At 39.6% G+C, this 16,942-nt stretch overlaps 1 protein-coding gene across 2 annotated transcripts in view; it reads right to left on the reverse strand.

Annotated features, from left to right (window-relative positions):
• The window catches only part of LOC113536069 (cytoplasmic dynein 1 intermediate chain 1), a 54,850-nt gene that overhangs the window by 24,463 nt on the left and 13,445 nt on the right, over positions 1 to 16,942 (reverse strand). For both annotated transcript variants that reach the window (XM_053228527.1, XM_026929779.3), the window contains 4 exons: positions 6,298 to 6,390; positions 3,439 to 3,601; positions 2,978 to 3,077; positions 872 to 997 (listed from right to left, as the gene is read on the reverse strand). In XM_053228527.1, coding sequence (XP_053084502.1) covers positions 872 to 997; positions 2,978 to 3,077; positions 3,439 to 3,601; positions 6,298 to 6,390 — 482 coding nt within the window. The remainder of the gene's footprint in view (positions 1 to 871; positions 998 to 2,977; positions 3,078 to 3,438; positions 3,602 to 6,297; positions 6,391 to 16,942) is intronic.

A 16,942-nucleotide genomic window follows, 5' to 3' on the forward strand; every position in this document is an offset into this window, starting at 1 on the left:
CGGGTTGCACTTAATTACAGCAAAAATCAAGCCCATGAACTAATGCAGTGATGTGATAACATGTGAAAACTACTGCTGCAACATATTAAAATCCCTGCCTGAAAATGAGACTAGGCATATTTATGATGGCTAAAAACTTTACATGGGTGCTTACAGGAGTGTGTAGTACTCTGTGTGTGTTTACACGTGTGTGATGTGTGTGTTAGGCACACTGGGCGTAGGAAACGGAGCGGCACATGTGAAGGCAGTCCATGTGGGTGGGCAAACATATGTGGCTGGCAGGATTAGGAAGTGGTAGGCCACATCTTTTTATATAGAAATATCCCTATAATATCTGGCTCTTGTAGGAGTGTGGAGAGCCTCGCACCACGCTGTCGCCTTGCAGACTTGCTTACTCGGTCGTCTCTCCCACTTCATCTGGTTTCTTTTATAATTAGCGTCAAAACCTACCCAATGCTTTTCACACACAGATTTTAGTACTTTTTTTGTTCAGAATGAATTGGACATTTTCCGGGACATCACATTCTGCTCAGCTGCTCCTCTCTGCCATTAAGCAGTCATTAAATATCACTTTCCTTTGTATTTCCCTCATTCATGTAGTAATTTAAAGAGCAATGTTCCATAAGAATTAAACAGCCATTGTGCAGTCAAGTGCAAAAGTTTGCACCCCTCATGTTTTTTTTTTGTTTTTTTTTAAATAAAACCTGTTCAAATATTTGAAGGCAGTTTTAAGAGCCACGGGTGGACATACTGTTTATTACTTCAGTTCACCTTAGTTTTTGCTTTGCTATATTTTTTGGCTATTCTGTTTATTTAGCAGGCCAGATTGTAACAGAATTCCATACAGTTGTAATGAGGGAGTTATGTTCACCTGGCAGTGGTAGATGTACTCAGGCGTGGTCTTTTTGAATTTCATATTCCACACTAAAGCCACACCATCTGGCTCATGAGGAGCATCCTCGTTGTTGTTATAAGAGGCCACCAGCAGCTCTGGGTACTGGAGAGAGAGAGAGAGAGAGAGAGAGAGAGAGAGAGGAGACAGAGAGAGAGTGAGAGGACATTACATTCATACATACTATATCAACATATTTGTGTTATCACCTGGGAAAACCCTTCACATGGTGAAATGTTCTACTATATATAGTTCTGAAAAATACACACTTTACTGAAGTTTATCTTTTGCGTTTCATGAGCAAAGGTGTAGCATTCACTGTGTGAGGAAATCACACTGGTTTTACCACCATGCTTGTTAAAATGCCTCCTTACCCAACATGACCTTTGCAGGAAGATAACCTAGGCAAGATTAAAAAAGCAAATAAAAACATTTCCATATGGGTTTTAGTGAAATATGTTGATGGTTTCTTAAAGTCGGGGTGTCAAAATATGTTATAGGCAGAAAAACCCAATTTTGGACAAAACCCAATTTTTCATCTGGCTGTTTGCCAGAATTCCACCACAGCGACTTCAGACGTTTTTTCCCAGACTGTCACACAAATGTGCACTTACCATAGACAATCATGTTGACACATTTCTGTGTACTGAGAAAAGAACAGACAACCTGTTTACTCCAGGGAACTTTACAAGGCAACTTGTTGGGGCATCAATAAATGTTTAAGCAAAATGTATATATATTTTTTTGCAGAATGCTGTTATAAATTCTTTAGTTAAGGATATTTGCACATTTACCCCTTAACCCCTTAAATTCCTAGAACCTGTCGGCAGATTCGGACTTGTACTCCTTACTCTTGTAATCACATACCTTCCTTATTAGTCTCATTGTAATTACTCAATATATCATAGTCTTTATAAATAATAAGCCCTAATATGAATAGAATAAGCCAGGAGTTTAAGTAGTTAGGCTCTAACTCTTTATAATTTCAGAGAAAGAACTACTTTTTCAGGGTGAAAAATCTGTCACTAGCATGGTCAGCTTAAAGTACACACAAAATTGAGTAAAAAACTATATTTGCTTTTTAATGAACCACTACGCTGTTGGAAAGATGGATAAATCTGTAACGAAATTGTTTCTGTCACATTACATCTCTCACCCTGAAACGTTTATTGGTGAGGCTTAATAGTTGTAGTTTTGAATTTATGTTATAAGCTCAACTAAAGTATTCAACTAAACTTCGTTAAGTTCCAGTTTCATAAAATTCCTTCCTTACGAAGTTCTGGATAAGCAACAAACAGTAGCTTAGTTTCGTGATTAGTTCATCGCTATATGAGTACAAGACTCATAAATTTGAAGTAGTGATGTTTTGTTTCACACTGGTGCTTCATGTAACTACTTTTGACTCATGCCATGGACTTTGAACAGATTAGACACATTGGTTTATACCATTTAGCAGATGCTAGGTTTCTTTTTTATTGGTGGAGGTTAAAAGAAATGAAAAATCTATGAAAATCTGTGAAATTGCTACCGGTTCTGAGCTGTCTTTTGTCATCTAGATAGTGTCTGGTCTGAAGAGCTGCCTTTAGCTAAATAATTTACATTAATGCATGTGATTGGATAAACCGCAAAAGAGGATCTGCAACAGAATCTATGCTGGTTCATGTTTTGTAGTTTCTAGAGCCTGTTTTTTTTGTCATACACTGAATGCTCTGGTACAGTATTTTTCATTTTGGTTCGTACTTTGCTACGTCCACATCTGGAGGCCTGCCAGCTGTAACAAAATGAAATAACTGCTCTTAGACTTTCAATATAAGTAAGTTTTTCTAAGTACAGAGAAACATGTCAAATGTATTGCCTGTGGTAATCAGACACACGCTACAGATGCAGTGACTGGAGATCAGATAGACAGACGCTGGAGTATTCCTTTAAGGCAAGTAGGAGGAAGAAAAAGGTACAGAAGAGTAATCACACAATAAAATAAAAGCAGGAGTGTGTAGATGTGCAGATGAGAGGGAAGATGCCCTTGCGAGATGAAATGAAGAGGTGCTGACGGGTATGAGAGGTCAGAGGGTGAGCTGACTCTACCTGAGGGGACCAGTCCAGACAGGTGATGACCCGGTGCTTAGACCAGTGCTCATCATAGAACAGACGATTAAAGGACAGAATTGACCCTCCCTGCAGGTCTCTGAGACAGAGAGAGAGAGAGAGAGAGAGAGATAGAGAGAATGATAGACACATAGCCTGAATATGTAAGGATCTACACCACCATTAGAAAAATCCACTAATTTCAAAATCTACAGTTCCATACCACATAATAACCTGAAGTACTCCTGAAGCTCAGTGTGCAATTTACTGTGCTATCTGCAGACACATTTTAAGCGCTCATGTTTGGAATAATCATCCAAAGTGAATAAGAGGCTGTGCATGAATAAGAGCATTTCTTTGAAGAACACAGAAGCACAGTGCAAGGGTCCAAACTTATGAGTCATCGGACACATACACGCACACTTGCGAACACATGAATGCACAGCCACGCCCTTCTTTACCCTTCTTTATCCTCGAGGTCTCGGCCACTGTAATCAAAAAAGATGTTGGAGTCTTCAGCAAGAGCTCGCTCCATCACACGAATACTGCGGTCAAAGAAGATCACAAACTCCTCAGAGTGCAGGACCTGCTGCTTCTCCTCCTCTGTCAGCTCCCGCGGGTGGCCTAACACACACACATACATATACACATACGCATACTGTATATATATGTGTATACAAATGCATACACACTAAATATACAGACCTGTAGTATAAATAAACAGGATAGACAACACATTTACACAAATGACAGAGCCACGGATTTGGAAAATGGTGTTTGTAGTTGCCTACCTTAGCAAAATAAATCAATCTAGACCACAGGAGTCATAGCAAAAATATAAAATATGAAATATAAAATAAAAAAATGAGATTAGCAAAAGAAAAAAGAGCTGAATCTCAAATAATACTTGCATTAGCATACATTCTTTAACAGCATAAGTGCAATCCTGCCAGTTACAGAGATACAGTACAGAGATAACATGCTAAAGAAAAAACTACCAAAAAAGTAAATAAGTACACACAAATAAGTGAATAAAGAAATAAATATATCAGCGCACACACAAAATCCCCTAGCACATTTCTCCATAATGACTATGTGGTCACTTATTTCTCCCTTTTTTTGATGTTATTGGGTTCCTCCATTTTCTCCCAGACCATTAGAGGCCCTTCACTTTGATCTCGGACCACTTGATTCTCATGGCCCTCTTTTTTGACGACTCATAAGGAAGACGAAGGCCTGATCAAAGTCCCAGTGGAGTCAAAGCACCCATGCGCTCTCGCAGCACAGCCCCAACAAGGCCTCTCCTTAGCCTGCTACACTTATTTACTCAATACACACGTACAAAGAATGCACTCTGTGCAGCCTTTGAAGTCCACTTGCCGGGGTCAAGTGACATTAATTTTGAATCGGGCTTGACCCACAATGCTGTGAGCTGATAAGCGGGACCCCTGGCCACAGAGATTGGTATCTGATATGGCGGCGGGGGTCACACGCGAATAGCCATGCAGCGCTCCAATGAGCCTGCTTGGTGACTGAGAGATTCCTAACTTGTGAGATGCTCTGCTAAAGTTGGCATGATGTAGAGGAAACATACATCCAGCTCAGGGCACCAGTTCATCAATGTTAGCAGTGTGTTATGAATGGAAATGTCATTAACATCTTTTAATTCACTTATGTTTCTATTGGTCCCTATTAACAGTGACATGATGAAACAGACTAAAGTGCACTAAAAGTTAATCTTACATTTACAGCATTTGGCAAATGCCTTTACCCAGAGCGGCTTACAGAAGTGCTTTGTTTCCATGGAAAATATATCCTCCATCTAGAAAGAACAAGTCAGGGTCTAAGAATACCATTAAGATAAAAACTTGTTAAATAGGAATTAGTACAGTTGTTAATCTCTGCCTTTACATTAAGTTCACCTCTGCTCTTATGGAAAAAAAAGTATTCAAGGTTTCGCTATTGTACTATAGCGCTTCACTACAGAAACTCTGAAACATGATTCTACTCTGGTACTTTGTAAGCTATAATTTTATATACAACCATAATACTGCTGGTGATTTAAGACAACCATGTTTATTATATATTTAAGGCATAAAACACTTGGGGGCATGGTGTTATAGGAAAATAATCAATGTAAAAATAATTGACACAAAGATTTCTTATAACAGTACAGCAATTTGCTAACAATTGCATTTTAATTTAATAATTTAATTAATTGAAGCACAGCACGTCATACTTTTTATCCATTTATAGTTACATTTACTGTGGAAGGTCCCTGAAACAAGTTAGTTCCTGTTATCATTAACGTAGAAACAATTGTAAAGTCATTCCTTCACCAGCCTCTCTTTTCTCTCACTTTTGAAGTTAATAAGACAAAAAATTTAAGCTTTTGACATTACAGAGAAAAGTGTGCACACTGGAGACTCCTTCTATAAATGAGACATTGATGTCTCCTTAAAAAACTTCACTTTGTCAATTATAAATTTTTTTTCCATCTACCCATGAAAGACACACAGGGTTAATTGTATTAAGGTGTTGGGTATCTGATGGAAACCACTGGGCCAATTCCCATTTTCCTAATGAACTGTATGAATGAATTGTTTTTGTTTTTGTTTTTTAACAGGAAAGCATATGTGTATATGAAAAACCAGCAATGCAACCTCATTTAGCTCATCTTTATTTAACAATAAATCTACAGGAGACAATATTGTTCATATCGTATTAATGATGCTGTAATACTACTATACGAGTAAATCATTATGACATGGGATTAAAAAGTTGTGTGTGCATAAGGGATGCTTATTGAACAGATGCTGGAACTTCCTGGAGTCAAATGGGGTCATGTTCACTGTGTTTACGAGAAGATCCCATATAAATGAGCCATTCTTGTGGTATTCACCACTTCAGAAGTAGAGTTCACAAGTTGTGAGGCCACAAGTTGTTCATGTTTTTCCAATATGGCGGACCCCAAGGAAGTATAGTTAGCAGTGTCATTTTAGTGATACAGACTCCTTTCTTAGTAATTTACCAACCCATCTAAGGAACATGTTACTATTCCCGAACATTTTGTCTCTTCTTTAGGATCATTCTACCTTTACAATCTCAGCATAAGAGATTTTATGGTTAGCTAGTAAAACAGACTCAGTCATTAGCTAGCTGCTCTGTATCAAATGTCTCCAGGTTGCGTGGCAACATTCTTCTCATGACTTGAATCACGTCAGTGACAAGGGAATTGTGTGATTATCTTTCCATGAAGTAAGAATGTTTTCACCAAAAGGTTGTACCCCCACACACATACATATACAACCCCATTTTACCTTCTTTTGTGTCCTTGCTCTCTTCATCCTCCTTCTGGTCTGACTCCAGGCCTGCTTTGGGATCTGTATTATCTTCATCCTCCTCTTCATCCTCTATATAGAGACAAATAAAAATCTGTGTCATCTGCCAAAACTTCACCCCCGCCCCTTCAATGACCCATCTTGAACCCAAGCCCTGGCTGCATTCACACTAATAGCTTACAGATCTCCTGTACAAGCTTGCAAACAGGCCAGACTCTTCACTAATGTAACAGCACACAAATCATGACCTCCAATTATAATCACAGTCTCAACTTGTTTTGGATCAACATGCCTTATTTGTAAAGGATTTCATGAGGATTTGCACAGCTGCATTTTCACAAATTTGAGCCAAAGATAAATAGTGAGATAAAAGAAAACTTGTACATTCTGATAACCATGTGTGCCATACATGTGTGTGTGAGTAAATCAAGATGTCTGCTGGGAGGAGAAGTACAGATACCCAACCGGAAACAAGACTGTTGAGTGGCGTGCCTCCTCTGTGCTCTCTCCTGACCTTCCTCAGCTGCAATGGGCCTCAGGGCCATGACGACTCACCCCACAATTAACCCAATCACCCCAGTCAAAGAAGCAGCCTAGTGCTCATCTCCCACAGGCACCTGCCTCTGTCCCCCACCCCCTGCTCAAGCCACCATGCTGGGCATGTGTTCCTAACCCTCCCCACCCCTGTGACCCATGGCCACTCATGCCAAAGGGGCTCCAAGATGCTTAACACCCATTGGACACCTGTGGATAAGAGCGTGCCCTCACAGCCGCATTCTAACACACACATGGCTCTGTGGGATTGTTTTCTTGTTGACCCTGTGTGGCAGAGGTTAACAGGCGTGGGTCATGCTGACAGTAGGCGCCCAGTTCTGAGAAGGAAGTGATCCCATCGCACCAGACATGGCACAGCTCACGCACTCAACACCAGCGTGTTTGTGTTCACACCCGCTGAGACGGAACACAGTGCCTCGGGGCTTGCTTGACAGTTGAGTGTCGGGACTACAAGAATTTGTCCTCTAACACTGCTGGGTAATGTCTGCCATAATAATAAACTTGGTGTGTTTAAAGCATTTATAGTGTTATCTCATTCAATAATATTTTTTGTTGTGTTTATCTTTATCAGAATGAAGTATTCCCTGATTCCAGAACAGCAGGGATGCAATCTAGGTGGCAGTGAATAATCTGAAACATAAAACTCCTGTGGCTTCTGGCAGGGCAGCTTTGGTGAATTGAAATCTTGACTGTGAGGTTTAATAAGCCCATATCAGTGCTGAGTTTCTTCCCGAGAGGCTTCTGGTTAATGCGGATCAGTGATGTGAGTGCAATTTGGGCCTGAGACAAATGTGGTTAGGCTGCTGAATGTGACCAGACCTCTGAGCCAGAGACCAGCGGGGAACCGAGGAGTCCTCAGGCCCAGACGGGCAGCCAGCCAAGCAACCCAGACCGTACCACACTACACCACACCACACTCCTCCACCAGATCCCTTCTCCATCTGTTTTTCTCTTGTACTCTTCTGGGCTCAGAGGTGATGCTCTTTGCATAAGCAGCACGACTCACTCTCTCCATTCTAGATCTTTCTGACTGTTCCTCCAGGCCCAGACAGAAATAATGTACAAATGAGAACAGGCAGGATATATGAAGGGCATTGCATGGCTAGAATCTGAGGTACCACTGTGGAACAGCAAGAAATCTGGGCTGAACTTGACCTGATTTGACCAGGTTTTGGGGGAGGATGATGTGGTACTGGCCAGGGGAAACAAGAGAAAGCTGAGAGGCTGGACAACGTGAAGTGGTCAGGCTAAGAACAATCACTGACCACAGAGACTGGGACAACGTAAGCTAGTCTTGATTCATGATTGCGGCTGAGAGGCCATAGGTTCACAAACAACGTGATAGAGGCATGCCATAAGTCCTTGTGGCTTGCTGTCTAAGCTACAGCCATGCATTTTTATGACCCAATCATAAAAATCAGTGTCTGCAGAACATCAAGACTGACTGTTTGTGTGACATTCATAGGGCTGAAGAACATAATATGAGAAATAGCTGAGGCAATATAAAAGTGAAATAAAACCATAACGCTCAAACAGTTCGATTTAAAAGGAGTTAATCTCTACATACCATTTGAAATGATATTGAACTACCTACCTCAGGGTGTCAGGGTATTAATGAAAACTCTCTGAGATACAAGAAATGAGAAGGGGCAGCTTTAACACAGTCGCTCTAAGTCTATCCAGTGGGCATGTAATCTTCAGTCACGAGATACTTTCCCTTCCACCTGCCGCGTAATACCAGCCGGCTCTGTGGGGCAGCGTATTAAGCTCTATCCTCCCTGCCTGCCAGTTTGATGAAACTCTGGGCCTACGTGGCATGGTAATGACATCCTCCACATCTCATAGCTGTTCAATCTTCCTTCAACTTTTTCATGCTGCTAGTGTCAATTCAAATCCACACTGGGTCACAGTGTTCTCAGAGGATGAAGATCTTAAACCAGTAGCTCAGCTTGCCTATGTATCATTCAGCCAGACATGATGATGGCCATCAGTTCGTCTGACGGTACCCCAGGTGATCGCTGGCTTTGTCTATATATCATTAACCATGGTGTAAATATAGAGTCATTATAGGTGGATGAGCATATATAATCACGCCAGGAATGAAAGATCATCACGCTGGCAATTTTATTAAGAGTTGCCACAATGATGTGAAAGAATTTTTTTTAACAGGTACTAAATTATCAGAGATTTTGCCCTTCAAATCTCCCATTAAAGCAAAGGTGAAACAGGAATCATGTGTGACAGGGGAAATATTAAACTTGAGCTTTTGTCTGTGTGAATTGGAGGGCATCCAGCGTAAGGGCCAGTGCCTGTCCTGTTGCTGATAGATGGATGTTGACATGAAGCACTTTTATGAAAGGTGAAAGGTATGGTGCAAAACGGCACAGTTAGTAAAAAAAATACACACGCAGGATGGGATCCCATCCATTAAACGGCAGGAGGATGCAACCCAGCTTTTCATCCAGCCTTTTATTGGGCCAAGCTGTGCAACTCCAGGCCTCCCATTTGGGACATGGAGCTCATTACACAATCAAAAAAATTCCCCCTCATCTGACAAGCGGGGAGTTTTCCTTCTAATGTGCAGTGCCAAGAAGGGGGTGGCTGGTGTTCCTCACCAGGCCTTCTCCTCAATACAGAGGAAAATGGAATTGAAAGAGCATGAGGGGTATTTCCGTGTGGGGGTGTGAGAGATGGCGAAAGAGGGGGAAGACCCCGGTTCTGGCTATCCACCATATACTGCATATCTTCTCCGTTGTGAGCCAATACAGACACACAGACACAATTTGCGCCTCAGAAGTTGGGTGTCAAGCAGGCTACAGACCACAAAAGAGGCAGAGAGCAGAGAGCAGAGGAGGAGGCGGCAGCAATGCGGACATGAAAGAAGTCTCTAATGTGGCACTGGCACGCCACCCCAAGCATGACATAAACACTGTATCACTGCACAGCACACAATGTCAGCTTGAGCTTCTAAACACTCCTAGAAGAGCTCATTAACACCTGAGGAGCACTTGCAACACTTTATGAGCTACTTCACATTAATATGTTAAATTTGCATTCTCTGAATGTTTTAATGATGAAATTTAAGCCGTCTTTCACCAATACTGACCAAGGATCAATGACCATAAATGGATAAATGACAGCATCCAGAGTTTATTCATACTCATTTCTTAACAATACTTCAACACTTCCTACTAAGCATGCTGATGTCTGTGCTGCAGTCTCTGCACCATGACTCATCCACTTCTAGACAACAAAAGATCTCTCTCTTTTCCTCACACTTCAAGTAAGACTCCATGTGAGATTGTCAGACTTTCTGAAGTCAAGCTGTGGGGGGAAAGCATGCTTCCTCTCTCTGGGCCGTGCTCATCAAACGCGTACTATAGAGTGAGGAATAGATACGCTGAGCTCAGAGAAAGAAGGCAAGCCTTTAATTGACTCACAGCCACTCTTCCCCCTCAGGCCTCCTGCAGCTGTGCACTCATGGGCTAAAAGTGCACTGTGCCCCTCTCATCTCCATACACAGACACATAGCCACCATCTACACCATCATACTGGGACTGATGGTTACTTCAGACGACCTTATAACTTAAAAGATAAAATATGTAAATGGTAAAATTGTTCACTGTTAATCCTTTAAGCTCCAAACATTGGTGTTTCTAGACATTTCTCATTCATGTAACCACATTCAAACTACATTCTACCAAAATGCCGAGGCTGACGTGCTACAATGCTGCATAACATTTAAAAGAGCACATTAAACACTAGTTTACATTGCTATAAGGTTTTAAGGGTTCAAAGTGCCCAATACAGTTAATTAAGAGATTTAATTAATGAAAGAATTAAGTTATAAAATTATTTTATGGCTAGCAGCAAACACAGGACCATGTAATGTGATGCAGTGCTTATACTTTATACTCTTATAGTCTAAGTTCAACCAATTAAATGATTCAAAATAATTAACAAAGAGTATCTCAAAATGAACCAAGGACAAATAGCAGATTTTAAAAAAATGCTATCAAACCATGTATATAAATCATTCTCCTCGGTATCTGCTCTTTTTTAACAGTTCCTTAGAAGTTCGGCATTGTGGAAAACTAAACTATTTACTGGAAAGCACAGATTTTGGGCTCGGCCTCTCAGTGCCATTCTGCATCCTCATTTTCATCTGTCATCATGACAAACGTCTCAGATCAAACCCGCTGTGCCTTTTATAGCAGCGCTATCAAACCTTTATCTGCTGGCACAAATCTGCCTCTCCCTCCGACTCAGTGCTCTGGGGTCTGGAAATATTCAGAGCAACAGAGATAAACAAACGAGTCACTTTGAACACAGATAACTACTCCGAACCTCCACTAACGCTTGCAGGAAATGCTCCAGATTGAGGGATTTTTCAGGCCTTGTCTGATTTGGAGGGGAAAAAAACACAAGAAATGAGCCGAATAAGCAGGTTTGACATTAGATGAATAGCAATCAGCATATGAAAGGTCTCATTATTTTAATATATGTGTGCAATTCCAGGGTAAACAATATGAAATGTTTTCACCTCTTATTTTTGGATTTTTTTTTATTTTTAAAACAATAATTATTTTTAATATGTATTTTTACAAATGTGATTCAATAAAAATTAATTATATTCTTTAAAGAATAGCTAGTAGTCTTCATGGTGTACTGGCATGGCACCATGACATTTTGTATCAAATATGCTCAATATTTTCTAAATGTGAAAGTTTCAGCTCAGTCTTTTCTGGTATCATAAAGTTACACAGCATGGCTGAATAATATGAAAATACAATATTGATACCATCATAAGTTATATCACAATACAGTTTTCTGAGATATAGTGGTTATCACGTTTTTTTAATGTAAAACTTCCATAATACATTGTTGTTAAATAATAACTACAAACTATGGTGAAAAAGAAAAAAATCTGTAATTTTATTTATTTATTTATTTATCATTATTATTATTATTATTTTATTATTATTATTATTTTTTATTTTTTATTTTTTACAATTTTTAGGATTTGGTACAAAATTTTCAATAAAAGTAGTTGCTTCAAATCAGAGTTAAAAAATACATTTTGTAGACATAAAATAAGTATAATTGAACTTTCATAGTTTTTTTGTATGCATCACAGCTCTTTCACTAACAGTTTAACAAATCAAAATATTGTCATATTTGTTGTGTATCATAGAAATGTCAAGTATTGTGATGTTATTTTTGCCATATCGCCTATCGCTACTACATGAAATACATTAATGTGTAAGCTTAAATAACTAAAGCATTGCATTTTACTGTTATGTAGCAAATGCAACAGCATACTCAATCTAACAATATTTCTCTGTATTTATGACTCTCAGTCATTTTAGTCTTTTGAAATCTCATTACTGATGGTGGCTCAAAAAACAAAAACAAAAAAACAAACAACACAAAAAAAACAAAACCTTTACCAACCTTTCTTTTCCAGGTAATTATGACACAATTTTTAATTTCATCTTAATCTATCATATTTCTTAAATATAATTACACAAGTCAAGGTAACTAAACATCTCAGTGCAATTACACTTCTGAAACTAAAACCACATAATCTAATACAAAACAAAAACTACTGAAACTGTCTAGGTTTAAAGTGATAGCTTGTATTTTAGGAATAACCTCAACCAACCCAAACCATTTATTTAAGGATCAGAGAGAAATTTTTAAATAAACGAAGACAAATAAAGAATGAGAAACGAATTTTTAAAAAATGAATGAGCTAAATACATCACCATGACAGTAAACACAAACTTTGAGTAAAACACTGAGCTCCACACTAAGCTTCTCCTATTGCGCAGCTTTTTTACTTTGAACTACCGAGGCTCTAAGCTGCATCGGTTCTGCGGCCTGCAACCGTGGTGCCAGTGAAGCTGGCGTGCTCCCAGAACCACATCTTTAAGAGAGCCATCATGCCACGCCATGCACAGGCCGGCCGCAGAGCATGATTAAACCTCATGACTTCAAACTTTCCAAACACTGGCCTGTCAAAATGAGCCACTCAACCAGGGCAATGAGCTAAACTCACTTTTCACCAAGTCGCATAAGAAAGGACGGTTTCGTTAAGGGTTTTGGTAAATGGATGAAGTGATGATATATCAAACAGTACGCCGTACAAAATGTGTCTGGCGGGACGTGTGTTTTGATTAAGACTAGAAAAAAGAGAAATTTATCACATATATGATCCATGCCTGGTCCGCTGTAAAAATAAACACTGTTCATTTTCATTTATCATCTCAAAAGGTCTTACATTTCATGCAAGTCATAGGTGACAAAGTATTTAGATTTCAAAATTTATGAATAAAATGTAACAAAGAAAACTCTTTATTACATTATTCACTCATGTCTCTTAATACTTGCTTTGGAACTAGAAGTAAATGTCTCGTGTGCTAAGAGTGCTCTCTGATGGTCATGTGTGGTAGTGTATATTTTACACATATGTGCATTCCATGTGTAGGGTCAATCTGTTTCTGGTGTTACTCTATCCAGAACAATTTTCCTTCTGTTGAAGGACAAGAAGTTTTCAGAGGAATGCTCAAAATATTTTAGTTCTGTGTTAAGATTAAACTGCTTGGAGATCTTATATTGCTTTGCAGACATACAGTGTGAGTGACATTAAATAAAAGAACAGTGGCCTGCCTTTTGCCTCTCTTAAACTCTACACCGAACCTCCACAAGACCGTGGAAACTTAAAAGTTCAATTCAGTACAGGGAAAAAGGGCAAGTATTCACAGGAATGAAAACATATTCCATTCGATTTCCAACACACATCAGATGGCAAAAATTATTACAGTTGCTCAGTGGACAGCAGCCGCTTTTTCGCAGAGAACAGTTTCATGTATCTTATTATATGTGGTGGTATAAGAGAAAAATTGCATCTGGGTCCCACTTGGCATGCTCCACTGACTCTGAAACACATCATTTCGCCTGATATAATTTTTTTTCTCTTGGATTTGACTGGCATCCTGTTTCAATCCAAACCGTTTGGGGCTTCTTTTTGCCATGAAACTGGAGCCGTGAATGAAATTCACACTCTAACTGGATACACCGCGGAGCATAGAGGTAACTGCAGGCTCTGATGTCACCAATTAATTCTGACAATATGGATCAAAAAAGCGTAAATGTAACAGCATCTAAATTCAATATGACTCGTCCTGCACCCTCAGACAGAGCTTTGGGAGGAGAAACAGGCTGAGAGCATGAGAGGGGGAATTTTGGCGCTAACCTTTAGTTTTGTGAACGCTGACACCCAAAGCTTTTCTCTCGCATGAGAGAGCTGAAACAACACGGCAGCACCAAACACTTCCATATGTGACCCGGGTGCATGGCTCAGCTGCACTCCCAGAAAACCAAGAGCCAGGGTCAATATGCCGCTGCTGGCTATGGAGAACGTAGGGAACCTACATGACAGCCACATAGTAGAGCAAGGGCATGATGATCCTGTAACGCCTGGATTGAGCAAATTTGGAGCTGAAAACGATTTTTCAGCTCAGTGTTCTTGCATTTGTGGGTGCATTTTTTGGTGTCAGCAACTGTTGACTTTAATCTTTAGACATAACATGCTTATGGAGGTTAAGAATTAGCTTCTATCTGATCATTAACCATTTATATTTTTTTAGAATGCTTTGTAAACAAAAAAATTCAATAAATCAATGTGTGGCCAGTTGCATTACATAGTTTGCTATTTCATTTCTTAACTACTTCATCATGAGGCATGACGTGCCCGCGGTCAATGTTCCATAATGCTTTACAGACTAACTAGTTCAAACTCAGTTTGCTGGTAATTAGGAAACATTAAGGCCCACCACCAGTTAAAACAGAAGTACAGGAGAAAAAAAAAATCTGTCTGTGAATTATACATACTCCCAGTGGAGACCTTACAACTAATGATCCAGAAATATGCCCAAAACACACACACACACACATACACCCACACACACACAGACACCACACACTAAGATTAACAAAGAAAGAAATGGCTTCCGTGACCGTGTGAACCCTTAACCTTATTTGCGCTGAATTCCAGGGTGGGGAAATGCAAAAACTGTAAGACTATGACTAAGAGCCGTTTGCGGTTCACTAACAGTAATTATAGCTACGATATCACAACAGGCATCCCCCTGCATGCAGAACAGCAGCTCCTCGGCCATGTTTCCAGCACGGCTCATTGAGGGGTTCTCTCGGATTGAGACTCATTTCGGAAACCCAGACCTAGCTACAGCGGCCCGCTTTCCATTCTGACCCGGTGCCAGATTTAGTGAGCCTCGACACATCCTTGCTCAGCTGAAACAGTTACTTTTTTGAGAAATTTTACAGCAGAATAACTGATACTTATCTCTGATATCTGATGGAAATCAGACGGAGAGTCTGGTAATGCCATGTCAGCGTTCTGGTTTGCCCACAACAACAAGGTCCACTGGTTTTGGCCATGCTTTGGTGATATGGCCACTTAACTCCGAAGAACATGACTTCAGAAAATCCATGTGGAAGTTTTTAAAGGAAACCTCAGCATTTTCTTAAAAGCATAATTATTGGCTGTTACAAAAAAAATGCAATCCTTATTAATTTTGCTCGTTCATTTTGAGACTCACCTCATTTAAAGATGACAAATTTAGATATATTTTCTATAATAGTCCTGAAACAGTTTGAAACATTACATAAATACAGCAGACTAAAAAATGGATGATCTTTTACTGCAATATCTATTGGATTAGCTATGATTCTACAATGTCTTCAGCAATAATAAGCCTGCTCTTCATAATAATCATATTCTGCAGTAAGCTCTGAAGCCATGTTTATACGGCCAGTGACTGGTGGCTAATCTGATTGACTGTAGACAATGCATACTGAGCAGAGATTTATTTCTGACCAACCAGCAAACAGGAACCTAGTCATAGCTCACATCACTGATATTCATTACAGTAATGATGGGGCGGAAATTAAACATTATTGCATTAAATCATTAGAGTCACATGCAAACACAGAGTGATGCAACAGCCTTAGCTCAAGTCAAAAGTTCAGACGGGTCACACCCCCATGAACAATCCAAGGAGTTAGTTTTTATGTTTTGTTTTGTTTTTAATTAGTTTTGCAAGCACTTTAAAGCAAAGTAAATTTTGTACATGTTGGTGTTCGTTGATTTGGCAGGTTAGACTTTGACAGACATTTGGTTGGTTCTCATACAGGTGATTTTACCTCTCCAAGTTATGCAAGTGTATTTTCTTAAAGAAAAGGTACTGTAATAGTTAACTTACAGCGCACAACATTTTCCACACACATTTATTTTTGTTCATTGTTCTACTATGGGTTCTACTTTGAACCTGTTCTGAGAGGGAAACCCTTCCATTATACATATACATAATCTGAGATTTGATGTAATTTATCAGTAGGATAGTATAATGTGACACCACCATCTACAGGACTCTGTTTTCATAACTTAGTGTTATAGTGCAGGCATATTGATCATTTGGGTGGATGTAATCCAATTTTTGCACCCAGTTGATATTTTCATAGTCAGAAATAAACGCACCCACACTGACATGGGTGGAGCAACAGAACAGGGGGGGTGACATTTAAAATCTGACAACCAAGACTATAAAACTGTTAGTATCATCATTCTCTGTGGTCGCCCTTCTGCAAATTTGTAATCGTGTACTAGCTACTGCAGTCTGTTTACCACGTTTACTAACTTTACTGTGGAGATCCGTGTCACTGTGGTGTAGACCATTGCATAACCACTGCATAACCATTGCATAACCATTGCTGAACAGTGATTTACCTAGATGAGGACCGAAGTTCTCGATCCTTGGCCAAGCAAACCATGATTCAGTTCACTGATAAACTATGGCAATACTGGTATGGTATTTACTGGAAATTAACAATTAAAGCATTCTTTTATATAGTGCACATGCATGATCTGCAGAGATAAAATAACCTTGATGAGAAACAACAACAAGAGTCTATCGAAACATACCATACCTAAGTCCTGACCAATCAAGTAACGCTAACACGTGCAAACAATTTGGTGCACTTGAAA

Source organism: Pangasianodon hypophthalmus, chromosome 23 (genome assembly GCF_027358585.1).
Source record: "Pangasianodon hypophthalmus isolate fPanHyp1 chromosome 23, fPanHyp1.pri, whole genome shotgun sequence".
In the NCBI taxonomy this organism is placed as follows: domain Eukaryota; kingdom Metazoa; phylum Chordata; class Actinopteri; order Siluriformes; family Pangasiidae; genus Pangasianodon; species Pangasianodon hypophthalmus.